General features: G+C 47.9%; 1 protein-coding gene and 2 long non-coding RNA genes across 3 annotated transcripts; 1 reads left to right on the forward strand and 2 right to left on the reverse strand.

Moving 5' to 3' along the window:
- Nucleotides 1-4,472: 4,472 nt before the first annotated feature.
- LOC123487864 (ubiquitin-conjugating enzyme E2 K-like) lies at nucleotides 4,473-14,024 on the reverse strand. Its single transcript, XM_045218829.1, has 7 exons — nucleotides 13,711-14,024; nucleotides 12,673-12,766; nucleotides 12,490-12,548; nucleotides 11,529-11,611; nucleotides 6,856-6,955; nucleotides 6,019-6,147; nucleotides 4,473-4,950 (listed from the first exon to the last, which is right to left on the reverse strand). The coding sequence occupies exons 1-7, from the start codon at nucleotides 13,771-13,773 to the stop codon at nucleotides 4,876-4,878; spliced, it is 603 nt and encodes a 200-aa protein (XP_045074764.1). The 5' UTR covers nucleotides 13,774-14,024; the 3' UTR covers nucleotides 4,473-4,875.
- Nucleotides 11,757-11,984, reverse strand: LOC121562671. The gene is made up of 3 exons (XR_006659879.1): nucleotides 11,938-11,984; nucleotides 11,814-11,844; nucleotides 11,757-11,780 (listed from the first exon to the last, which is right to left on the reverse strand). It is a non-coding gene; the product is annotated as an uncharacterized LOC121562671 (long non-coding RNA).
- Nucleotides 14,025-15,164: 1,140 nt separating the features above from the next.
- On the forward strand, nucleotides 15,165-22,511 carry LOC123487865. Its single transcript, XR_006659880.1, has 3 exons — nucleotides 15,165-15,381; nucleotides 17,561-17,644; nucleotides 22,473-22,511. It is a non-coding gene; the product is annotated as an uncharacterized LOC123487865 (long non-coding RNA).
- Nucleotides 22,512-27,275: the final 4,764 nt, after the last annotated feature.

Consider the following 27,275-nt stretch of genomic DNA (forward strand, 5'->3'; position numbering starts at 1 on the left):
GAGAGATATGGACAGAGACGCAGACCTGGAGAGAGAGAGAGATGGACAGAGAGACGCAGACCTGGAGAGAGAGAGAGAGAGAGAGATGGACAGAGAGACGCAGACCTGGAGAGAGAGAGAGAGATGGACAGAGAGACGCAGACCTGGGAGAGAGAGAGCAGACCAGAGAGAGAGAGAGAGAGAGAGAGAGACGAGACCTGGAGAGAGAGAGAGATGGACAGGGACGCAGACCTGAGAGAGAGAGAGAGAGAGAGACGCAGACCTGGAGAGAGAGAGAGACGGACAGAGAGATGCAGACCTGAGAGAGAGAGAGCTAGACAGAGAGACGAGACCTGGAGAGAGAGAGCTAGACAGAGACGCAGACCTGGAGAGAGAGAGAGATGGACAGAGAGACGCAGACCTGGAGAGAGAGAGAGCTGGACAGAGAGACGCAGACCTGGAGAGAGAGAGCTAGACAGAGACGCAGACCTGGAGAGAGAGAGAGTGGACAGAGAGACGCAGACCTGGAGAGAGAGAGAGCTAGACAGAGAGACGAGACCTGGAGAGAGAGAGATGGACAGAGAGACGAGACCTGGAGAGAGAGAGATGGACAGAGAGACGCAGACCTGGAGAGAGACAGAGAGAGATGAGAGAGAGATGCAGACCTGGAGAGAGAGAGAGCTGACAGAGACGCAGACCTGGAGAGAGAGAGAGCTAGACAGAGAGACGCAGACCTGGGAGAGAGAGAGCTAGACAGAGAGACGCAGACCTGGAGAGAGAGACGCAGACCTGGAGAGAGAGAGATGGACAGAGAGACGCAGACCTGGAGAGAGAGACAGACCTGGAGAGAGAGAGAGATGGACAGAGAGACGCAGACCTGGAGAGAGAGACAGACCTGGAGAGAGAGAGAGATGGACAGAGAGACGCAGACCTGGAAAGAGAGAGAGATGGACAGAGAGACGCAGACCTGGAGAGAGAGACAGACCTGGAGAGAGAGAGAGATAGACAGAGAGACGCAGACCTGGAGAGAGAGAGAGCTAGACAGAGAGGACTGGAGAGAGAGAGCTAGACAGAGAGACGCAGACCTGGAGAGAGAGATATGGACAGAGAGACGCAGACCTGGAGAGAGAGAGATGGACAGAGAGACGCAGACCTGGAGAGAGAGACAGACCTGGAGAGAGAGAGAGATGGACAGAGAGACGCAGACCTGGAGAGAGAGACAGACCTGGAGAGAGAGAGAGATGGACAGAGAGACGCAGACCTGGAGAGAGAGAGAGAGATGGACAGAGAGAGACAGACCTGGAGAGAGAGAGAGAGAGACTCATAAGTTTGTTTGGTTTCTACCCTTCCACTACTCATAATCATGTGTCCATGTAGGCTTTATATTACATGTAATAGGAACAGCAAGGTCATTTGCAGTTTGGATATTGAAATGCCACAGTAATCCTTACCCAAAAAAATAGCTGTTTGCTGCTTAACGTTTTACATTTTGGAACGTTCATTCAACTGAAATTGTTACTAAGGGAACCGTTGTTGAACTCACCTCGGGTCCAGGTGGCGAGAGGAACTGGTCAACAACGTACTGGGACCGCTGGAGAGCTGCAGGGTGCAGGCTTTCCTTCCAGCCCTGTGCTAACACATCATCTGATTCAACTAATGAAGCAAGGGCTCGATGGTGTGTTTAGTGCTGGGTTGCAACAAAACCCTGCAAGCGCTTCCCAGTGGAACCAGGGTTGGAGTAGACGTTATAGTATGATTCAGCAGAGCAGATAGTGTAGAAACATGAGGTTCGTTTTTAAATTTTAAAAGAAATTAAACTGTCCATTTTTTTGGGGGGCCGTTTATATAGAAGAATAGGTGGTCTGTGAGGGTACCGTGTGTGTGTGTACCGTGTGTGTGTGTGTGTACCCGTGTGTGTGTGTGTACCGTGTGTGTGTGTGTGCACCGTGTGTGTGTGTACTGTGTGTGTGTACCTGTGTGTGTGTGTACCGTGTGTGTGTGTACCGTGTGTGTGTCTGTACCGTGTGTGTGTGTCTGTACCGGTGTGTGTGTGTGTACCGTGTGTGTGTGTGTGTGTGTACCGTGTGTGTGTGTGTGTACCGTGTGTGTGTGTGTACTGTATGTATCGGGCAAGTCTCTGACATGATCCTCTCCTCTTGTTTCAGGTAAAGCGAAAATCACTGCAGCCCAGATCAAGACTGTAGAGAAACACTCTCTCCCCTCTCTAACCCTGTAAAGCTCTTCTGGTCTCCTCCCTCCCTCCCTCCTCCCTCCCTCCCTCCCTCCCTTCTCCCACACACACACCACTGACTCGTCTAGGAGGATAGGAATGCCTTGTAGTCCTGATTTGCAGCTCGTAATATCTGAAACGTTGTTTTTCCCCTCCTTTTGTGTTCGTTGCTCTGCTTCCTTTTTGTGGAGCCGTTTTTTGTTTTTAAAAAGAAATATTTCCAAACCGTTTTTAATCTGGTTTTTGATGACAAACAAGTTGTTGCTTATTAAATTCCCCCCAGGATATCTCGCCTCGTCTCCTGTCTGCTGTCTTCTTCCTCCTCCCTACTGGCCCTTCCTCTCTCTCGGTTTCTCTACCATCAGTGTGTTTATTTTATATAGTTTTTTAAAAACTTGGCTATTATTGTACTTGAGTCATATATACTGTAGGTTTTGCTGTCTGACAACCACATACAGTTATTTTACCACACTTGTTAAAGGAATAGGGAGGGAAGGAGATGCAGGGGTTAACTGATGAACAGACAAATAGACAAACCTTACTTATTGCTTTCCTTCGGATCTTTTTAGTAGTTGGAACATTGAGAACTTTGAAATTAAAAATTTGTATTGAATTTAAGTCTGGTTGGTTCCTCCATCAATTACTGTAGAAGGGAGAGGGGGGTTGGTCTTCAGTTTTTTAATGTTGCAGCATCTTTTACACATTTCATATGAAAAGTGCCGTTAGAGCTCCCAGCTGATCTGTGTTCGCTTGCTCACCCCTGGCCTTCCAATGGAGATTGATTCTATCCACATTCCACTTATCACGCCTTAGGGTAAATGTTTATTCTTGCTTGTTTTGAATAAAGGAAGTATTTTAAAACGGCTTCAGAATCTCACCGACAGACCTGAAATTCAAATGTTTGAACAGTTTAGAGCTGTTAAATTTAAAAAATAAAAAGGGTATTTCTCCTCTTTTACACCTTTTTTCAAGTTTTAGATGTTAGTCAGAGAAAGCGTTCTATTCTGCCTCGATAAATTACCACCTTGTGCTCAGGAATCGAATTGGGAATGATTCCAGACATAGTTTTTGGTTTTCATTGTAGATGTTTCAGGATGGTTTTCACATGGGCATATTTCATTTTTTACGCAGAAAATAAAATGCTTTTAGATGTAACGCTATGCAGCGGTTTCTTCGACCAACAAAATTCCACTTGTCCGTCAAGAGTTGCTGATTCTCCTCCCTTCAGTTTGCGCATCAATTCATGCACCTTAGTTGGAAGCAAGGTAGCGGCAGTTCTCCCTTCACACCCCAGAGCAGACGACTACAGGCGGTGGAATGGTGGGCCGCAGGTGGCCTAGCGGTTAAGAGCTCTGGCCCAGTAAGTCATTTTAAAGGTCGCTGGTTCGAGACAAATGTATTTGATAGTTGGTGAATTTTACAAAACCACAGATTGAGCCTTAACAGGTATAAACGTATTAAACAAATGAAAAAAAAAACATTTCGATTTTCCAGGTTGTTGTTTTTTTTAATCAAAGTAACGTGACATTCACAATAAATAATCATGCGATTGTATCGCCGCCACACCCGGGTTAAAATATCATTTCAAACCCTTTATCTGTGTTAGATTGAGCTTGCCTGGCTTCACGAGCCAATGAAATACTCTCAACCTTAACCCAGCTGGCACTCCAGAGCAAACGCTGAAAGATTTCAAATAGTATCTGAACCCAGGTCCGACGGGCTGCTTCCTTCAGAAAACAAAATCAAAAACTGATAACTCCAGAGATGCAACAACTCTAGCTGCGTTTTTAAAATAATGGCACCCTACCCCCTTTATAGTGCACTACTTTTGACCAGAACCCTGTGGGGGTAGTAAGCACTGCACGACAGAGTAGGGGACTTTCTTCTGCTTCACGGTCATCATCGTGCAATACTTGAGGCGTAACAGCGAAAAGAGGGGGGAAGTCTTTTTGTGTCCTTTTTCTTACAAAATATAGATTCCAGACGTCGGTGGTTTGCTCTGCTGATGAAGAGGAGTATCTTCCTTGTCGAGAAAAGAGACTATGTACACAGGATTGGTCTGGGAAAGCGGAGCGTGAGAGGGGAGATGGATAGAATTGGGAAGAAGGCTTTGCCGCCGGCCACGCCCTCAATCAGGCTGGGCCAATTAAAATGCAGAAACCAGGAAGTCGCTTCCAACGAGCCAATCTGGACATTCAGACCAACTCGCTGATAACTCATTGGTCGGCCAACCAAAATAGTTTTTTACAGTATCCAGTAAGAATAAAGTATTTCCCCATTTTATTTGTAAAATGTACAGACTAATATCTATTTACAGATAACTCCTTGTCTGTCGGTGTGTGTGTTCTCTCAGCCAGTAAGCTCCACCAGGTAACAGTGGTTCAATGTTGTGCTTCTTAAAAGGAGGGAAGGTAGGAGTTCATCAAGAACAGATGAGAAGCAGCAAAATAAAGGGATTGTTTGGGCCCAGGAATATATTGAGGGAGAGAAGAGGGGTGAGTTGAAAAGATACTAGGTAGTGTATTGGACTGGACGGGGGGAGGCGGGGGGTGAAACTGTACGACATCTCCCCTAGGAAAAAGGCTCAGTTTGGGGTGTGGGTAAAAGGCATCGGAGGGCACCACAAGGAGAAGGGAGATGAGGTCCGAGGGGTTTCTTGCTGGGTCTCAGTTGTTAAGAAGTAGTTCTGTTGCCGTCTCCACGTCCCAGGATTTAGAAGACAAGGCCGCTATTACAGCATTCTGTCAGGAGAGAGGAGAGCGGAGTTAGACACCACACATCATTCTGTCAGGAGAGAGGAGAGTTAGACACCACACATCATTCTGTCAGGAGAGAGAGAGCAGAGTTAGACACCACACATCATTCTGTCAGGAGAGAGAGAGCAGAGTTAGACACCACACATCATTCTGTCAGGAGAGAGAGAGCAGAGTTAGACACCACACATCATTCTGTCAGGAGAGAGGAGAGTTAAGACACCACACATCATTCTGTCAGGAGAGAGGAGAGCGGAGTTAGACACCACACATCATTCTGTCAGGAGAGAGGAGAGTTAAGACACCACACATCATTCTGTCAGGAGAGAGGAGAGTTAAGACACCACACATCATTCTGTCAGGAGAGAGAGAGAGTTAAGACACCACACATCATTCTGTCAGGAGAGAGAGAGCAGAGTTAGACACCACACATCATTCTGTCAGGAGAGAGAGAGCAGAGTTAGACACCACACATCATTCTGTCAGGAGAGAGGAGAGTTAAGACACCACACATCATTCTGTCAGGAGAGAGGAGAGTTAAGACACCACACATCATTCTGTCAGGAGAGAGGAGAGTTAAGACACCACACATCATTCTGTCAGGAGAGAGAGAGCAGAGTTAGACACCACACATCATTCTGTCAGGAGAGAGAGAGCAGAGTTAGACACCACACATCATTCTGTCAGGAGAGAGGAGAGTTAAGACACCACACATCATTCTGTCAGGAGAGAGGAGAGTTAAGACACCACACATCATTCTGTCAGGAGAGAGGAGAGTTAAGACACCACACATCATTCTGTCAGGAGAGAGGAGAGTTAAGACACCACACATCATTCTGTCAGGAGAGAGAGAGAGTTAAGACACCACACATCATTCTGTCAGGAGAGAGGAGAGTTAAGACACCACACATCATTCTGTCAGGAGAGAGAGAGCAGAGTTAGACACCACACATCATTCTGTCAGGAGAGAGAGAGCAGAGTTAGACACCACACATCATTCTGTCAGGAGAGAGAGAGAGCAGAGTTAACAGACTGTGTATGGTGTGTCTGCCCTACCTTATCGAAGCCCATGGCAGTGAGTTTGTCTATCTTCCTTGTGTATTCTGGACCGGGTACAGGGGCTCCACCGTAGTAATGACCCCATAACCGGGCTGTCTGCGTAAACATCTCTGGGTTCTGCTTATACTGGGTGGGAATAAAGACATTTACAGAACGGCTCAAGGAGATACACATATACAGAATGGCATCAAGAGAAACAACAGAGAAAACACAATACAGAATGGCTCAAGGAGAAACACATATACAGAACGGCATCAAGGAGAAACACATATACAGAATGGCTTCAAGGAGAAACACATATACAGAACGGCTTCAAGGAGAAACACATATACAGAATGGCTTCAAGGAGAAACACATATACAGAATGGCTTCAAGGAGAAACACATATACAGAACGGCTTCAAGGAGAAACACATATACAGAATGGCTTCAAGGAGAAACACATATACAGAACGGCATCAAGGAGAAACACATATACAGAATGGCTTCAAGAGCATATAAGGAAACACATATACAGAATGGCTTCAAGGAGAAACACATACAGAATGGCATTACATTTTACATTTACGTCATTTAGCAGACGCTCTTATCCAGAGCCACTTACAGTTTAGTGAGTGCATACATTTTCACACTGGCCCCCCCGTGGGAATCGAACCCACAACCCTGGCGTTACAAAACGCCATGCTCTACCAACCGAGCTACACAGGGGCCATCAAAAGGAAACACTTGACACTAACAGACAGACAGACACATCAGTCACACTCCATAGTTGATAAAGATCTGACACACCAAGACAGATTCACACACACACACCCACACACACACACACAGGTACCTGGTTGGCCACTACTGCATCCTGCGGGTCGTCTGGTTCAGCTGCAGCCAGAAGAGCCTGGAGAGACAACAGCACCGTCCTTAGGGTCATCGCTGCTGCCCTGGGGGGGTGGACAGACAGAGGAGGAGACGAGTTAGAGAGAGAGAGACAACAGCACCGTCCTTAGGGTCATCGCTGCTGCCCTGGGGGTGGACAGACAGAGGAGGGAGACGAAAGTTAAGAGAGAGAGAGACAACAGCACCGTCCTCAGGGTCATCGCTGCTGCCCTGGGGGGATGGACAGACAGAGGAGGAGACGAAAGTTAAAGAGAGAGAGAGACAACAGCACCGTCCTCAGGGTCATCGCTGCTGCCCTGGGGGTGGACAGACAGAGGAGGAGACGAGTTAAAGAGAGAGAGAGACAACAGCACCGTCCTTAGGGTCATCGCTGCTGCCCTGGGGGGTGGACAGACAGAGGAGGAGACGCAGTTAAAGAGAGAGAGAGACAACAGCACCGTCCTTGGGGGGTCATCGCTGCTGCCCTGGGGGTGGACAGACAGAGGAGGAGACGAGTTAGAGAGAGAGAGAGACAACAGCACCGTCCTTAGGGTCATCGCTGCTGCCCTGGGGGTGGACAGACAGAGGAGGAGACGAAGTTAAGAGAGAGAGAGACAACAGCACCTTCCTTAGGGTCATCGCTGCTGCCCTGGGGGGGTGGACAGACAGAGGAGGAGACGAGTTAGAGAGAGAGAGACAACAGCACCGTCCTTAGGGTCATCGCTGCTGCCCTGGGGGGTGGACAGACAGAGGAGGAGACGAGTTAGAAGAGAGAGAGAGACAACAGCACCGTCTTAGGGTCATCGCTGCTGCCCTGGGGGTGGACAGACAGAGGAGGAGACGAAGTTAAAGAGAGAGAGAGACAACAGCACCGGCCCTTAGGGTCATCGCTGCTGCCCTGGGGGGTGGACAGACAGAGGAGGAGACGAGTTAGAGAGAGAGAGAGACAACAGCACCGCCCTTAGGGTCATCGCTGCTGCCCTGGGGGGGTGGACAGACAGAGGAGGAGACGAGTTAAAAGAGAGAGAGAGACAACAGTACCGTCCTCAGGGTCATACGCGGCTGCCCTGGGGATGGACAGACAGAGGAGGAGACGAGTTAAAGAGAGAGAGAGACAACAGTACCGGCCCTCAGGGTCATCGCGGCTGCCCTGGGGGATGGACAGACAGAGGAGGAGACGAGTTAAAGAGAGAGAGAGACAACAGTACCGTCCTCAGGGTCATCGCTGCTGCCCTGGGGGATGGACAGACAGAGGAGGAGATGAGTTAGAGAGAGAGGGACAACAGCACCGTCCTTAGGGGTCATCGCTGCTGCCCTGGGGGTGGACAGACAGAGGAGGAGACGAGTTAAGAGAGAGAGAGACAACAGTACCGTCCTTAGGGGTCATCGCTGCTGCCCTGGGGGTGGACAGACAGAGGAGGAGACGAAGTTAGAGAGAGAGAGACAACAGCACCGTCCTTAGGGTCATCGCTGCTGCCCTGGGGGTGGACAGACAGAGGAGGAGACGAGTTAAAGAGAGAGAGAGACAACAGCACCGTCCTTAGGGTCATCGCTGCTGCCCTGGGGGATGGACAGACAGAGGAGGAGACGAGTTAAAGAGAGAGAGAGAGAGACAACAGCACCGTCCTTAGGGTCATCGCTGCTGCCCTGGGGGATGGACAGACAGAGGAGGAGACGAGTTAAAGAGAGAGAGAGACAACAGTACCGTCCTCAGGGTCATCGCTGCTGCCCTGGGGGATGGACAGACAGAGGAGGAGACGAGTTAGAGAGAGAGGGACAACAGCACCGTCCTTAGGGTCATCGCTGCTGCCCTGGGGGGTGGACAGACAGAGGAGGAGAGCGAGTTAAAGAGAGAGAGAGAGACAACAGCACCGTCCTTAGGGTCATCGCTGCTGCCCTGGGGGATGGACAGACAGAGGAGGAGACGAGTTAAAGAGAGAGAGAGAGACAACAGCACCGTTCCTCAGGGTCATCGCTGCTGCCCTGGGGGTGGACAGACAGAGGAGGAGACGAAAGTTAAAGAGAGAGGGACAACAGCACCGTCCTTAGGGTCATCGCTGCTGCCCTGGGGGTGGACAGACAGAGGAGGAGACGAGTTAAAGAGAGAGAGGGACAACAGCACCGTCCTTAGGGTCATCGCTGCTGCCCTGGGGGGTGGACAGACAGAGAGGAGACGAGTTAAGAGAGAGAGACAACAGCACCGTCCTTAGGGTCATCGCTGCTGCCCTGGGGGTGGACAGACAGAGGAGGAGACGAGTTAAGAGAGAGAGAGGGACAACAGCACCGTCCTCAGGGGTCATCGCTGCTGCCCTGGGGGATGGACAGACAGAGGAGGAGACGAGTTAAAGAGAGAGAGAGACAACAGCACCGTCCTTAGGGTCATCGCTGCTGCCCTGGGGGGTGGACAGACAGAGGAGGAGACGAGTTAAAGAGAGAGAGGGACAACAGCACCGTCCTCAGGGTCATCGCTGCTGCCCTGGGGGGTGGACAGACAGAGGAGGAGACGAGTTAGAGAGAGAGAGAGACAACAGCACCGTCCTTAGGGTCATCGCTGCTGCCCTGGGGGGTGGACAGACAGAGGAGGAGACGAGTTAAAGAGAGAGAGGGACAACAGCACCGTTCTTAGGGTCATCGCTGCTGCCCTGGGGGATGGACAGACAGAGGAGGAGACGAGTTAAAGAGAGAGAGAGAGACAACAGCACCGTCCTCAGGGGTCATCGCTGCTGCCCTGGGGGGTGGACAGACAGAGGAGGAGACGAGTTAGAGAGAGAGAGAGACAACAGCACCGTCCTTAGGGTCATCGCTGCTGCCCTGGGGGGTGGACAGACAAGAGGAGGAGACGAGTTAGAGAGAGAGAGGGACAACAGCACCGTCCTTAGGGTCATCGCTGCTGCCCTGGGGGGATGGACAGACAGAGGAGGAGACGAGTTAAAGAGAGAGAGAGACAACAGCACCGTCCTTAGGGTCATCGCTGCTGCCCTGGGGGGTGGACAGACAGAGGAGGAGACGAAGTTAAAGAGAGAGGGACAACAGTACCGTCCTTAGGGTCATCGCGGCTGCCCTGGGGGTTGGACAGACAGAGGAGGAGACGAAGTTAGAGAGAGAGAGGGACAACAGCACCGTCCTTAGGGATCGCTGCTGCCCTGGGGGTTGGACAGACAGAGGAGGAGACGAAGTTAGAGAGAGAGGGACAACAGCACCGTCCTTAGGGTCATCGCTGCTGCCCTGGGGGATGGACAGACAGAGGGGGAGACGAGTTAAAGAGAGAGGGACAACAGTACCGTCCTTAGGGTCATCGCGGCTGCCCTGGGGGTTGGACAGACAGAGGAGGAGACGAGTTAAAGAGAGAGAGAGACAACAGCACCTTCCTTAGGGTCATCGCTGCTGCCCTGGGGGGGGTGGACAGACAGAGGAGGAGACGAGTTAGAGAGAGAGAGGGACAACAGCACCGTCCTCAGGGTCATCGCTGCTGCCCTGGGGGGTTGGACAGACAGAGGAGGAGACGAGTTAAAGAGAGAGAGAGACAACAGCACCGTCCTTAGGGTCATCGCTGCTGCCCTGGGGGTGGACAGACAAGAGGAGGAGACGAGTTAAAGAGAGAGAGGGACAACAGCACCGTCCTCAGGGTCATCGCTGCTGCCCTGGGGGGTGGACAGACAGAGGAGGAGACGAGTTAGAGAGAGAGAGAGACAACAGCACCGTCCTTAGGGTCATCGCTGCTGCCCTGGGGGGTGGACAGACAGAGGAGGAGACGAGTTAAAGAGAGAGAGGGACAACAGCACCGTCCTTAGGGTCATCGCTGCTGCCCTGGGGGATGGACAGACAGAGGAGGAGACGAGTTAAAGAGAGAGAGAGGGACAACAGCACCGTCCTTAGGGTCATCGCTGCTGCCCTGGGGGGTGGACAGACAGAGGAGGAGACGAGTTAAAGAGAGAGAGAGACAACAGTACCGTCCTCAGGGTCATCGCTGCTGCCCTGGGGGATGGACAGACAGAGGAGGAGACGAGTTAAAGAGAGAGAGAGACAACAGTACTGTCCTCAGGGTCATCGCTGCTGCCCTGGGGGATGGACAGACAGAGGAGGAGACGAGTTAAAGAGAGAGAGGGGAGGAGCTGTACTGTTCTCAGGTAGGGAGAGAGAGGAGAGAGAGTTGACAGGAAGAGAGGAGAGAGAGAGAGTACTGTTCCAGGTTGCTGCTGCCCAAAGAGAGGGAGAGAGGAGCGAGAGATTGACAGGAAGAGAGAGAGAGAGAGGAGCGAGAGATTGACAGGAAGAGAGAGAGAGGAGCGAGAGATTGACAGGAAGAGAGGAGAGAGAGGAGCGAGAGATTGACAGGAAGAGAGAGAGAGAGGAGCAGAGATTGACAGGAAGAGGGAGAGAGGAGCGAGAGATTGACAGGAAAGGGAGAGAGGAGCGAGAGATTGACAGGAGAGAGAGAGAGAGGAGCGAGAGATTGACAGGAAGAGAGAGAGAGAGGAGCGAGAGATTGACAGGAAGAGAGAGAGAGAGAGGAGCGAGAGATTGGCAGGAAGAGAGAGAGAGAGAGAGGAGCGAGAGATTGGCAGGAAGAGAGGGAGAGAGGAGCGAGAGATTGACAGGAAGAGAGAGAGAGGAGGCATGTAAATATGTGTGACTCACCACTGGTCTTTGAGGATGTCCAGACAGATGGCTCCTGTTACTGAGCTGATGTTAGGGTGCCAGATCTTAGTGATGAACCTCACCTGGGGAGAGGGGACAGAGAGAGGGGTGTGTTAAACAGTAGGGTACCACCATAGTGGTGTAGTAAAGCCCTTCTGTTTCAGGAATAAAGGTTATCTGGTTGAAAAGGCCATGTGAGTTGTCAGAATGCCCTGCATGCCTTGGAGACTGTTAAAGGGATGTGTTTCTTACCTTGGGACTGTATAAAGGGATGTGTTTCTGTACCTTGGGACTGTTAAAGGGATGCGTTTCTTACCTTGGGCGTTAAAGGGATGTGTTCTTACCTTGGGACTGCTAAAGAGGACCATGTGTTTCTTACCTTGGGACTGTTAAAGGATGTGTTTCTTACCTTGGGACTGTTAAAGGGATGTGTTTCTTACCTTGGGACTGTTAAAGGGATGCGTTTCTACCTTGGGACTGTTAAAGGATGTGTTTCTTACCTTGGGACTGTTAAAGGGATGTGTTTCTTACCTTGGGACTGTTAAAGGGATGCGTTTCATACCTTGGGACTGTTAAAGGGATGTGTTTCTTACCTTGGGACTGTTAAAGGGATGTGTTTCTTACCTTGGGACTGTTAAAGGGATGTGTTTCTTACCTTGGGACTGTTAAAGGGATGTGTTTCTTACCTTGGGACTGTTAAAGGGATGTGTTTCTTACCTTGGGACTGTTAAAGGGATGTGTTTCTTACCTTGGGACTGTTAAAGGGATGCGTTTTCTTACCTTGGGACTGTTAAAGGGATGCGTTTCTTACCTTGGGACTGTTAAAGGGATGCGTTTCTTACCTTGGGACTGTTAAAGGGATGTGTTTCTTACCTTGGGACTGTTAAAGGGATCGTTTCTTACCTTGGGACTGTTAAAGGGATGCGTTTCTTACCTTGGGAGGGTTAAAGGGATGTCTTACCTTGGGAGGGTTAAAGGGATACGTTTCTGGGATTTTGATTTCCAGTTGAAATCTGCCACCTTAAAAAGGGAGAAAACAAAACAATGCATATATGATCAGTATAGGCCTGTGTGTGTGTGTGTGTGTGTGTGTGTGTGTGTGTGTGTGTGTGTGTGTGTGTGTGTGTGTGCGTGCGTGTGTCACCTTCATACGGCGTGTCGGGTGGTCCTGCTATCTCTCCTCTCAGCTCTGTGAAGTTTTCATCGACCAGATCCACCTTGATCTGGTTTTTACTTGTCTTTCAGAGAGAGAGAGAGGGATGGATGAAGAGAGATTGTGGTTCCTTTGACCCTTATCCATTGATAATCCACCAGACACCATAACAAACAGTTGTAGTAGTAGACCACTATTTGCCCCAGTGCTTCCCTTTCATATTGAAATAGGACATGGGGGGATCCACATTTCATTTAGCTAGCTAAATAAGCTAAACGTCTCTCATGATGTGCTATAGAAGAACTGACAGCAGTCTAGTTAGCTAGCTAGCTACATGTGGGTCCAAAACGTCCTAAATGTCTTCATAGCGAAGACACTTAGCTAGTTATTACATAGTGAGAGGGATGCACTTAGGCAGCTGTCAAACTAGCTAACAAGCTAGCTACTCTGTATTAGCTAGCAAGACAAGTTGCCAACTCAGGTAGTTAGCTAACGTCAAAAAGAAAAGGAAAATCCGCACACTCTAGGAGCTCAGATGCAATAATTTAATATCTTAATAACCAACGTTTCGACAGACAAGCTGTCTTCATCAGGGTATAAGTTAGCTAACGTCACCTACAAAAAACGTCAACACAGAAAAAACTATTTTTAGCATTTGACAACTATTTGGGCTGACACTCGGAAGTTTGGCGTTAGGGCTTTTTGTTTTGCTATCTGTCCCAAGGCCCTGTCCCTTTGCTAACTCCGCGATATTACCTGATCTGTGTCGCCGACATCCTTTTACCTCGCACCGGGCATACTGTCGCACAATCACCGATAAAAGTTCCCCTGATAGGGGCCTCTCTTTTTTTGCTGCATCAAGAAACGCAGACTGGCTAACTCCGCAAGCTAACGTTAGCTAGCTGACAATACCCTTGCGTGACAACTTGCAAAATAAACAACCACAATTTCAATTTTAACCCGGTTAAAAAAAAGCATAACTATTTGCCATAAGCAACCGTAAATAGTCATACGGGATATTTATCAAACCTCTTCGCTTTTCAGAACTTCTTTGAACTCCCGTTTGATCCTTTGGACCGCTATATTCGCCATGGCTCTGCCGTCTCCCTCCTTCCTGTAAGCGGGATATTAACACCTGGTTCGGGCCCTCGGTCCACTCCGGTCGCCGTGTGGATAGCTTCTTCTGTTCCGACTCTCAATCCTCCCCTCTTTGCTCTGTCTGGTCGGGTTTCGTTCACTCTCCTTTCTTTCTTTCCCCTCTTCAAAAACACAGCACCCCTTTCTTGAAAATAAATGGCGATTGCGACCCTCAAATTGCGTGCGCACAGACCTGAGTATGGAAATATAAAAACACTGTTGCCACAGAACTACTAGAAAACGTTTTCGTTTGTGGCAATAGCTAGAAAGAGAAATGTTTGTTTTTGTCAACCACTGCTGTTCCTCTGCTTTGAGTCATGTGATAATATGATGGAATGAGGTGTGAATACATAACTTTCTCACACGTAACTGTAAATAATATATAACACTAATCATATGTAACATTAATATAACTACGAAGGTTATATTGGGCCTTGTCAACCACAATTGATACATTGTAGCCGCACACAGTTTAGGAAATTCTCTCTCTCTCTCTCTGACACACGCACAATGCATTGTTGTCACTAATTCTCATTGTCTGTGCTATCTGTATAATAGATCGATTATGGTCGATAGTGAACCACCATGAGAGGTGACATCCCCAGCATCTTCCTGTTGTTATGATCTGCTGAAAAAGGGGTCGACCTATGTGACACATTTTCCAGACATATCTGTCCCCCCTTCCTTCAACATGGATGGACTCTATTCAGGGTAAAGAAAGCATTTTTATTTTTTCTATCGTTCACTCGAACATGAAGTCACACGAGCAGACTTTCTGAGGCATTGTGGGAAAAGACTACTGAGTTAATCACCGGATGTTGATTTTGTTGTACACCTAACGCGTCCTGTTATTCTTCATCATTTGTATCCTTCATTAAATACTCAATCTGTCACTGGGTGATTGATTGACCCTGTATGGTTTGTTTACTTTCCGTAAATCATCGCGTATAACTCGCTCCTGACTTTGATTGGCTGAAGTGAGATCCCGCTGGACCTCTAAACCAATCGGAGGCCTGAGACGGTTGAAACGCTGAGTTGGGAGAAAAAAAACTAAGGTTTCCACGTTACCACAGCCACAAAGTCAAAATTGGTTATATAATTTTTAAAATGATGAAAAACAAACAATATCTTTTTGGTCTTCATTTAGGGTTATGCATAAGGTTAGCAGTGTAGTTAAGGTTTAAATACAATTTAAAAAGAGAAATTGTAGAAATAAGCGGGATTTATGACTTTGTGGCTGTGGCAACTTAGTAACGACCAAAAAAACACGAGATCTCCTGTCTAACTCGGAGATCTCGCGTGATGTCCGTGACGTGACGTCCTGTATCAAAACACAGACGGGCAGAGCACCGGGTGTTATCATCAGCTATCCGTTCTGCAACTAAAACGAGAGTTTCTATTGGACCGATTTAGGTAGTCCCTCCCGTTTTAGTCCCCCCTGAAAATATTCTGCTGTGCAGATGAAAAGAGGTTTGGGCAGCTGTGGTTTTCTGCTGACGCGTCTACGGCCGGGAACGATAACAACAAGAAAAATAAAATTAACTGGATTCTAAAGCTGTTCAGGTAAGTGTCGTCTCCCTGTCCCTTCAAAAACACAGCAGACCCAAATGTTTCATTGTTGCTAGCTAGCTGGCAGAGGTGGGTAAAGTACTGAATCTGTAGGGTAGGTAGCGTAAACGTAACGACATGTAGCATGGATTTGCATTAGAATATGGATCAAAAGTCCCAATGCAAAGTTACACCTCACTTTTCTATTTTTCGAGTAATTACATAAAACGGATCAGAGTTCCGAAGTCATACCGGAAAAAAAGATTTGCGGGGTGTGACGTAATATGGAGGACCCGGCAAGCCAGCCTATTCATGTTAGTTATTTAGCAGACGCTCTTATCCAGAGCGACTTACAGTTAGTGAATACATACATATTTTTTTTCATTTTTTTTCATACTGGCCCCCCGTGGGAATATATAACACTATTCCACACATATATATATATATATGTAAACACCATCAAAAATAACTTAATGTGTAACTTCAAATTAAACCAAATCCTTTGCGCTCATGACTACAGGTTTCAATTGAATTTTCAGCCAGTTTACAAGCAAATACTTTATGAATTTATGGTTACAAAATCAGCTTGCATATCTTGCTAGCCAACTATAGCCTGCTAATGTTAGCCCTACCAGCTGTTAGCACTGCGTGAGTCAGCCAGTCGCTATCAACACTTAGCTTACAGCTACATTAAAGTAAACAAACGTTTTTTGAAATACATAGCGCCATCTAACCAGTTATCGAATAATGTTACTGGTATATGCAGTTATCTTAGCAATTCTGCCACTCATTTACTAAATATCTCAACAGGACGAGTTTGTTCCGTTTATTATTGTGCAATAATACAAGACAGGAGGACTTTGTCAGCCTTGGACATGCACACCCAGAGACCAGCTGCTAGCTAGCTAGCTAGCTACAGTTACGTTAGCCCAATATTGAACTAAAGATGCGGTTCTAGGAACATAAATCCCTTTTCTTTCATATCGCATCAAAAATATTTTCCACAAATGCAAAAAATACACACAGTGTTTTTTCAGTGACATGTTTGTGGCGTCTGTCTTCCGTTTTGCACACAGGTGTTCGGAGAATCAGTTGTTAATTAGCACAGGAAGTCCACTCTGTCGTCTGCCTGTTTTCTGGCAGTGTCAGAACCCTGACCCTATAAAGATGTGTATCAATGTAGCCGTTTTTTTTTAGTATTATTTCCAGCCTATATGAAAGATAAGGTCTTATGCTTCCAAACCCGTAGCGCAAGCGATGCCTGTTAATGTTCAGACCCGAGAGTCGCGTCTCTTAACAAAACAACCCCCCTACAGAAGACGCTTTTTGTCAAATAACTATTTTTATGTAATGGAACGGAGAGTCATGATGAAGGGCTACAGTTACGTTAGCGAACAGGCTAAGCACCTAACGTTGCATTTTTTTGTCTCACAGAAGAGACTTTCTGCAATTTCACAATTTTAACCTCGCAACTACATGGCCACTACTCATTAGATTTGTCTCTGCTTTGCCTCTAGGGTGGCGATGTGTACTTAACTAGCTAGGTAACTAGGGACCGATCATTTAGCACAAATAAAAAGGGGTCCAGGGTGCAGTTTGTTTAAACTGTAAACCATTTCCTCATCGCATGTCATTTGGCAAAATGAATGAGAACCACGTCAGTGACGGTGTAAATAGTTACACAACGCCCAAGTAAACATTCAAGTTGTCTTTTTAGCTGTAGCCAACTCTGAGCTACTGCCTCTGCCAAGAGGTCCGGGCTTTTATGGCACAGGTAGCAAGTGGGCCTGGTCAAAAGTAGTGCACTAAATAGACAATAGGGCGATTTCATTTAGACCCAGTTGGTATCAGCAGAGTGAATGTTTTCTCTCTGTGGACTTGGGGCGATTCATTTAGACCCAGTTGGTATCAGCAGAGTGAATGTTTTCTCTCTGTGGACTTGGGGCGATTCATTTAGACCCAGTTGGTATCAGCAGAGTGAATGTTTTCTCTCTGTGGACTTGGGGCGATTCATTTAGACCCAGTTGGTATCAGCAGAGTGAATGTTTTCTCTCTGTGGACTGGGGGATACTGGCTCTTTTTAAGAAGCAGTTAGTTTAATATGTTATTGTGTCCCAGGTGTGTGTGTGTGTGTGTTCTCATCCCAGGTGTGTGTGTGTGTGTGTGTGTGTGTGTGTGTGTGTGTGTGTGTCAGGTGATCGTAATGGCGGAGGGAGGCTTTGACCCCTGTGTGTGCATCTGCTCCCAGGAGCATACCATGAGACGACTCATCAACCTGGTAAGAGTGTGTGTGAGTGACGGAGAGAGATTCCATTTGTGTATCAGTCAAAGATGTCTCCGTGGTTGTGGTGGAAGTACTTCCTCTGTGTAAATAGTCATGTGTTGCTAACTTACTCCATCTTATTAAAGACCGTGACGGCAAGATACAACGTGACTGCTTACTCTCTCTCACCCTGATGGATGGGGGGTAGTGAACGAATGTACACTTCAGGTGGAAGGAGAGGTTATTGGACAGAAAGAGAGGGGGAGACGGAGATGGGTGAATGGGAAGAGAGAGGGGGAGGGAGAGAGAGAGAGATTTGCACATCGTTACAACACTGTATATAGACATAACGTGACATTTGAAATGTCTTTATTCTTTTGTAATGTTTACTGTTCATTTTTATTGTTTATTTCACTTTTATTTATCTACTTCACTTGCTTTGGCAATGTTAACATACGTTTCCCATGACAATAAAGCCCTAAAATTGAATTGAAATTGAAATTGAATTGAGGGAGAGAGGAGAAATAGAAAGAGAGTGAAGGAGAGGAAGAGTGAAGGAGAGGCACAGAGAGAGAGTGAAGGAGAGGAACAGAGAGAGAGGAGGGAGGAGAACAGTGGGTGGGACTGTGGAGGCTCTGAGCCAGCAGCATATCCTGGTTCCTGCTGTCGGTCTCTCTCCTCCAGCAGGATTTCCTGGTTCCTGCTGTCGGTCTCTCTCCTCCAGCAGGATTTCCTGGTTCCTGCTGTCGGTCTCTCTCCTCCAGCAGGATTTCCTGGTTCCTGCAGACAGACAGACAGACAGACAGACACACAGATGGTGTGTGTCTCTCTCTCTCTCTTATCTCTGTGCTTCAAAGTAGTGACTAGAATGTTGCAACAATAGAATGCCGAGAGGCGGGGTGTAAATCTGTTTAGAATGTGCTCTAGCCAGCTAGGCCATCTCATTGGTCCCTGTGTACAGGTGTGTCATATGTGGCCAGCTGTCATTGGTCCAGCACAACCATGAGCGTTTCCTCATTTGCCAACAGACCTAAAACCACAGCTCAGTCCTTTACTCCCTGTCTGATATCTTATTTTAATGAACATATAGATACAGACCTATGTTGAGTTATAAACTACATATAGATACAGACCTATGTTGAGTTATAAACTACATATAGATACAGACCTATGTTGAGTTATAAACTACATATAGATACAGACCTATGTTGAGCTATAAACTACATATAGATACAGACCTATGTTGAGCTATAAACTACATATAGATACAGACCTATGTTGAGTTATAAACTACATATAGATACAGACCTATGTTGAGTTATAAACTACATATAGATACAGACCTATGTTGAGCTATAAACTACATATAGATACAGACCTATGTTGAGTTATAAACTACATATAGATACAGACCTATGTTGAGTTAGTAAACCATATAGATACAGACCTATGTTGAGTTATAAACTACATATAGATACAGACCCATGTTGAGCTATAAACTACATATAGATACAGACCTATGTTGAGTTATAAACTACATATAGATACAGACCCGGAGTATAAAAAAGCAAAAAGACCTATGTTGAGTTATAAACTACATATAGATACAGACCTATGTTGAGCTATAAACTACATATAGATACAGACCTATGTTGAGCTATAAACATACATATAGATACAGACCTATGTTGAGTTATAAACTACATATAGATACAGACCTATGTTGAGTTATAAACTACATATAGATACAGACCTATGTTGAGCTATAAACTACATATAGATACAGACCTATGTTGAGTTATAAACTACATATAGATACAGACCTATGTTGAGCTATAAACTACATATAGATACAGACCTATGTTGAGCTATAAACTACATATAGATACAGACCCTATGTTGAGTTATAAACTACATATAGATAGAGACCTATGTTGAGCTATAAACTACATATAGATACAGACCTATGTTGAGTTATAAACTACATATAGATACAGACCTATGTTGAGTTATAAACTACATATAGATACAGACCTATGTTGAGTTATAAACTACATATAGATACAGACCTATGTTGAGTTATAAACTACATATAGATACAGACCTATGTTGAGCTATAAACTACATATAGATACAGACCTATGTTGAGTTATAAACTACGTATAGATACAGACCTATGTTGAGCTATAAAACTACATATAGATACAGACCTATGTTGAGTTATAAACTACATATAGATACAGACCTATGTTGAGTTATAAACTACATATAGATACAGACCTATGTTGAGTTATAAACTACATATAGATACAGACCTATGTCGAGCTATAAACTACATATAGATACAGACCTATGTTGAGCTATAAACTACACATAGATACAGACCATGTTGAGTTATAAACTACATATAGAGATACAGACCTATGTTGAGTTATAAACTACATATAGATACAGACCTATGTTGAGCTATAAACTACATATAGATACAGACTCTATGTTGAGTTATAAACTACATATAGATACAGACCTATGTTGAGTTTATAAACTACATATAGATACAGACCTATGTTGAGTTATAACTACATATAGATACAGACCTATGTTGAGCTATAAACTACATATAGATACAGACCTATGTTGAGCTATAAACTACATATAGATACAGACCTATGTTGAGTTATAAACTACATATAGATACAGACCTATGTTGAGCTATAAACTACATATAGATACAGACCTATGTTGAGTTATAAACTACATATAGATACAGACCTATGTTGAGCTATAAAACTACATATAGATACAGACCTATGTTGAGCTATAAACTACATATAGATACAGACCTATGTTGAGTTATAAACTACATATAGATACACTCATGTTGAGTTATAAACTACATATAGATACAGACCCATGTTGAGTTATAAACTACATATAGATACAGACCTATGTTGAGCTATAAACCACACATAGATACAGACCTAAGTGTTGAGCTATAAACTACATATAGATACAGACCTATGTTGAGCTATAAACTACATATAGATACAGACCTATGTTGAGTTATAAACTACATATAGATACAGACCTATGTTGAGCTATAAACTACATATAGATACAGACCTATGTTGAGCTATAAACTACATATAGATACAGACCTATGTTGAGTTATAAACTACATATAGATACAGACCTATGTTGAGTTATAAACTACATATAGATACAGACCTATGTTGAGCTATAAACTACATATAGATACAGACCTATGTTGAGCTATAAACTACATATAGATACAGACCTATGTTGAGCTATAAACTACATATAGATACAGACCTACAGGGTCGTGAAGAAAGATTTGCCCCCTTTCTGATTTTCTATTTTTGCGTATTTCGATCCTGAGTGTTATCAGATCAAAACCTATTATTAGATCAAGGGAACCTGAGTTTATAAATAACAAACAAAAACGTATACTTATTTTATTTCATAAACAAAGTTATGCAACACCCACCCCCTGTGCGAAAAAGTAATTCCCCCTTACACTCACATAATGGTTGTGCCATCTTTGCAGCTGCAATGACTCCAACCAAATGCTTCCTGTAGTTGTTGATCAGTCTCTCACGTCGCTGTGGAGGAAGGCCCACTTTTTGCATGCATAACTGCTTTAACTCAACAACATTTGGTGGGTTTTCAAGCACTGAACTGCCTGGGCTTCAAGTCCTGCCACAACATCTCAATGGGGATTAGGTCTGAACTTTGACTTTAGGCCATTCCAAAACTAGAAATCTGTTGCTTTTTAATCATTTGATTGTGTGTTTTGGATCATTGTCTTGCTGCATGACCCAGCTGCGCTTCAGCTTCAGCTCACAGACGGATGGTCTGACATTCTCCTGTAGAATTCTCTGATACAGAGCAGAATTCATGGTTCCTTCTATTAAGGCAAGTCGTCCAGGTCCTGAGGCAGCAAAGCATCCCAAACCATCACACCACCACCACCATGCTTTGACCTTGGTATGATGTTCTTACTGTGGAATGCAGAGTTTGGTTTTCGTCTGACATAATGGGACCCATCTATCCAAAAAGTTGACTCAAGTTTGTCAAAAAGCACCTGGAAGATCATCAAGACTCTTGGTAGAATGTTCTATGGACAGATGATTCAAAAGTATAACTTTTTGGATGACATTTTCATGTTAAAAATGACACACCCTTTTCCTTGCCAATGTGGGAAGTTCCAGTTTCTGATATTCCCCTTGCCAATGTGGAAGTTCCAGTTTTGTGTTCCTTGCCAATGTGGAAGTTCCAGTTTGTGTTCCCTTGCCAATGCGGAAGTTCCAGTTTTGTGTTCCTTGCCAATGTGGGAAGTTCCAGTTTTGTGTTTCTTGCCAATGTCGGAAGTTATTTTGCCACCACCTGTATTTCTGGCCGACACAGAAGAGGGCGAGAGCTGCCGGACGAGTATCATTAGCTCATTGGAATGGAACGATTCACTGGAAACCACAAGATCGTCTGCTCTCTCCGCTGTGTCTGTCTGTCTGTCTCACTGTCTCTGTTCTGTTTGTCTGGTCTAAAGGACATCAACCAACATGACGTAAACTCATGTTCTCCTCCCTCTCTCTCTCACCTACTCTCCCTCTCTCTCCTCTCTCTCTCTCTCCACTCTCTCCCTCACTCTATCTCTCTCCCACTCTCTCCCTCTCTCTCTCTGTCTCTCTCTCTCTCTCTCTCTCTCTCTCACTCTAATCTCTCTCCCTCTATCTCTCTCCCTCCCCCCCTCTCTCTCTCCTGTCTCTCCCTCCCCCCCCTCTCTCTCTCTCTGTGCTCTCTCTCCTGTGTTCTTGTCTTCCAGCTGCGCCAGTCTCAGTCGTACTGTACAGACACAGAGTGATCCCCAGGACAGTATGTACGCTTCATATCAACACACACCGAGGGTCTCAGACCCACATTAAGCCCATTGCTGGTCTAAACAACACTTTCAAATGGGAGATACAGACTTGTTTTTTTGTGTTGATACACCATCCAGCCAAGTTGATTATTAGTGTGACTGTCTCTCTCTCTGTGTGGTCACTTCCCCTCCAGTGCCAGGTCCCAGTGGGTCGAGGTAGGAGGAGGAGACCTGACTGTCCCCATGGTTCTGATGGGCTGGATGGTTCTGGTTCTGCTCCTCTTCCTCCTCAGACCCAGCAGCCTCAGAGGATCCAAACACCGCCTACCGGCAAACCTACTGGACCTCACAAGTACGTATGGAGGGATAGCAGAACCAGACCCGGATCTATCAGCATGGAGGAATGGAAGGAGAAGAGGGGGATGGATGGAGGAGGGAAGGAGAAGAGGGGGATGGATGGAGGAAGGAGAAGAAGGGGATGGATGGATAGAGGAGGGAAGGAGAAGAGGGGGATGGATGGATAGAGGGAAGGAGAAGAGGGGGATGGATGGAGGGAAGGAGAAGGGGGGGAGGGAGGAGGGAAGGAGAGGCGGGGGATGGATGGATAGAGGGAAGGAGAAGAGGGGGGATGGATGGATGGAGGAGGGAAGGAGAAGAGGGGGATGGATAGAGTGAGGGAAGGAGAAGAGGGGGATGGATAGATGGGAAGGAGAAGAGGGGGATGGATAGATAGAGGGAAGGGAGAAGAGGGGGATGATGGAGGGAAGGAGAAGAGGGGGATGGAGGAGGGAAGGAGAGGAGGATGGATGGATGGATGGATGGATGGGAAGGGAAGGAGAAGAGGGGGATGGATGGAGGGGGATGGATGGAGGAGGGAAGGGAATGGGGGGATAGATGGAGGGAGGGATGGAGAAGAGGGGGATGATAGAGGGATGGAGAAGAGGGGGATGGATGGAGGGAAGAGAATGAGGGGGATGGATGGAGGAGGGAAGGAGAAGAGGGGGGTGGATAGAGGGATGGAGAAGAGGGGATGATGGATGGATAGAGGAGGGAAGGAGAAGAGGGGGATGGATGGAGGAGGGAAGGAGAAGAGGGGGATGGATGGAGGAGGGAAGGAGAAGAGGGGGATGGATGGATGGAGGAGGGAAGGAGAAGAGGGGGATGGATGGATAGAGGGAAGGAGAAGAGGGGGAGTGGATGGAGGGAAGGAGAAGAGGGGATGGAGGAGGGAAGGAGAGGAGGGGGATGGATGGATGGGAAGGAGGGAAGGAGAAGAGGGGGATGGAGGAGGGAAGGAGAGGAGAGGGGGATGGATGGATGAGAAGAGGATGGAGGAGGGAAGGAGAAGAGGGGATGATAGAGGGATGGAGAAGAGGGGGGATGGATGGAGGGAAGGAGAAGAGGGGGATGGATGGAGGAGGGAAGGGAATGAGGGGGATGGATGGATAGAGGGAAGGAGAAGAGGGGATGGATAGAGGGATGGAGAAGAGGGGGATGGATGGATGGATAGAGGAGGGAAGGAGAAGAGGGGGATGGATGGAGGAGGGAAGGAGAAGAGGGGGATGATGGATGGATGGAGGAGGAAGGAGAAGAGGGGGATAGATAGAGGGAAAGAGAAGAGGAGGATAGAGGGAAGGAGAAGAGGGGGATGGATAGAGGGAAGGAGAAGATGGGATGGATAGAGGGAAGGAGAAGAGGGGGATGGATAGAGGAGGGAAGGGAGAAGAGGGGGATGGATAGAGGAGGGAAGGAGAAGAGGGGGATGGATGGATAGAGGGAAGGAGAAGAGGGGGATGGATAGAGGGAAGTGAGAAGAGGGGGATGGATAGAGAGGAAGGAGAAGAGGGGGATGGATAGAGGGAAGGAGAAGAGGGGGATGGATAGAGGGAAGGAGAAGAGGGGGATGGATAGAGGAGGGAAGGAGAAGAGGGGGATGGATAGAGGAGGGAAGGAGAAGAGGGGGATGGATAGATAGAGGAGGAGGGAGGAGAAGAGGAGGGGGATGGAGGAGGGAAGGAGAGGAGGGGGATGGATGGATGGATGGATGGAAGGAGGGAAGGAGAAGAGGGGGATGGATAGAGGGATGGAGAAGAGGGGGATGGATGGAGGAGGGAAGGGAATGGGGGATGGATGGAGGAGGGATGGAGAAGAGGGGGATGATAGAGGGATGGAGAAGAGGGGGGATGGATGGAGGGAAGGAGAAGAGGGGGATGGATGGAGGAGGGAAGAGAATGAGGGGGATGGATGAGGAGGGAAGGAGAAGAGGGGGTGGATAGAGGGATGGAGAAGAGGGGGATGGATGGATGGATAGAGGAGGGAAGGAGAAGAGGGGGATGGATGGAGGAGGGAAGGAGAAGAGGGGGGATGGATGGAGGAGGGAAGGAGAAGAGGGGGATGGATGGATGGAGGGAGGGAAGGAGAAGAGGGGGATGGATGGATAGAGGGAAGGAGAAGAGGGGGATGGATGGAGGGGGAAGGAGAAGAGGGGGATGGAGGAGGGAAGGAGAGGAGGGAGATGGATGGATGGAGGAGGGAAGGAGAAGAGGGGGATGGAGGAGGGATGGGAAGAAGAGGGGGAGAGATGGAGGAGGGAAGGAATGAGGGGGGATGGATGGAGGAGGGAAGGAAGAGGGGGATGGAGGAGGGAAGGAGAGGAGGGGGATGGATGGATGGATGGAGGAGGGAAGGAGAAGAGGGGGATGGATAGAGGGATGGAGAAGAGGGGGATGGATGGAGGAGGGAAGGGAATGAGGGGGATGGATGGAGGAGGGAAGGAGAAGAGGGGGATGATAGAGGGATGGAGAAGAGGGGATGGATGGAGGGAAGGAGAAGAGGGGATGGATGGAGGAGGGAAGGGAATGAGGGGGATGGATGGAGGAGGGAAGGAGAAGAGGGGATGGATAGAGGGATGGAGAAGAGGGGGATGGATGGATGGATAGAGGAGGGAAGGAGAAGAGGGGGGATGGGTGGAGGAGGGAAGGAGAAGAGGGGGATGGATGGGATGGATGGAGGAGGGAAGGAGAAGAGGGGATAGATAGAGGGAAAAGAGAAGAGGGGATGGATAGGGAAGAAAAGGAGAGAGGGAAGGAGAGAGGATGAGGGGAGGAGGGGGAAGGAGAGAGGGGATGGATAGAGGGAAGGAGAAGAGGGGGAGTGGATAGATAGAGGGAAGGAGAAGAGGGGGATGAGGAAGGAGAAGAGGGGGATGAGGAGGGAAGGAGAGGAGGGGGATGGATGGATGGATGGATGGAGGAGGGAAGGAGAAGAGGGGGATGGATAGAGGGGGATGGATGGAGGAGGGAAGGGAATGGGGGGGATGGATGGAGGAGGGATGGAGAAGAGGGGGATGATAGAGGGATGGAGAAGAGGGGGATGGATGGAGGGAAGGAGAAGAGGGGGATGGATGGAGGAGGGAAGAGAATGAGGGGATGGATGAGAGGAGGGAAGGAGAAGAGGGGGGTGGATAGAGGGATGGAGAAGAGGGGGATGGATGGATGGATAGAGGAGGGAAGGAGAAGAGGGGGATGGATGGAGGAGGGAAGGAGAAGAGGGGGGATGGATGGAGGAGGGAAGGAGAAGAGGGGGATGGATGGATGGAGGAGGGAAGGAGAAGAGGGGGATGGATGGATAGAGGGAAGGAGAAGAGGGGGATGGATGGAGGGAAGGAGAAGAGGGGGATGGAGGAGGGAAGGAGAGGAGGGGGGATGGATGGATGGATGGAGGAGGGAAGGAGAAGAGGGGGGATGGAGGAGGGAAGGAGAGGAGGGGGGATGAGGATGGATGGAGGAGGGAAGGAGAAGAGGGGGATGGAGTAGAGGGATGGAGAAGAGGGGATGGATGGAGGAGGGAAGGGAATGAGGGGGATGGATGGAGGAGGGAAGGAGAAGAGGGGGAGATAGAGGGATGGAGAAGAGGGGGATGGATGGAGGGAAGGAGAAGAGGGGGGATGGATGGAGGAGGGAAGGGAATGAGGGGGATGGATGGAGGAGGGAAGGAGAAGAGGGGGATGGATAGAGGGATGGAGAAGAGGGGGATGGATGGATGGATAGAGGAGGGAAGGAGAAGAGGGGGGATGGATGGATGGATGGATGGGAGAGGGGGAAGGAGAGAGGGGGATAGATAGAGGGAAAGAGAAGAGGGGGATGGATAGAGGGAAGGAGAAGAGGGGGATGGATAGAGGGAAGGAGAAGATGGGGATGGATAGAGGGAAGGAGAAGAGGGGGATGGATAGAGGAGGGAAGGAGAAGAGGGGGATGGATAGAGGAGGGAAGGAGAAGAGGGGGATGGATGGATAGAGGGAAGGAGAAGAGGGGATGGATAGAGGGAAGGAGAAGAGGGGGATGGAAGGGAGGAAGGAGAAGAGGGGGGATGGATAGAGGGAAGGAGAAGAGGGGGGATGGAGTAGAGGGAAGGAGAAGAGGGGATGGATGAGAGGAGGGAAGGAGAAGAGGGGGGATGGATAGAGGAGGGAAGGAGAAGAGGGGGATGGATAGATAGAGGGAAGGAGAAGAGGGGGATGGAGGAGGGAGGAGAGGAGGGGGATGGATGGATGGATGGATGGAGGAGGGAAGGAGAAGAGGGGGGATGGATAGAGGGAAGGAGAAGAGGGGGATGGATGGAGGAGGGAAGGGAATGGGGGGATGGATGGAGGAGGGAAGGAGAAGAGGGGGGATGATAGAGGGATGGAGAAGAGGGGGATGGATGGAGGAAGGAGAAGAGGGGATGGATGGGAGGAGGGAAGAGAATGAGGGGGATGGATGGAGGAGG

Source organism: Coregonus clupeaformis, unplaced genomic scaffold (assembly GCF_020615455.1).
Source record: "Coregonus clupeaformis isolate EN_2021a unplaced genomic scaffold, ASM2061545v1 scaf1835, whole genome shotgun sequence".
Classification (NCBI taxonomy): domain Eukaryota; kingdom Metazoa; phylum Chordata; class Actinopteri; order Salmoniformes; family Salmonidae; genus Coregonus; species Coregonus clupeaformis.

Bases quoted from the DNA above. Each gene is read 5' to 3' on its own strand.
- LOC123487864 (XM_045218829.1), bottom strand. From the start codon at position 13,773: ATGGCGAATATAGCGGTCCAAAGGATCAAACGGGAGTTCAAAGAAGTT. The intron at 6,956-11,528 runs GTGAGTCACACA...CCACCCCCCCAG, and splicing joins GACATCCTCAAAGACCAGTG to GGCAGCAGCGATGACCCTAA. The intron at 6,148-6,855 runs GTACCTGTGTGT...ATTCCCACCCAG, and splicing joins ATGCAGTAGTGGCCAACCAG to TATAAGCAGAACCCAGAGAT.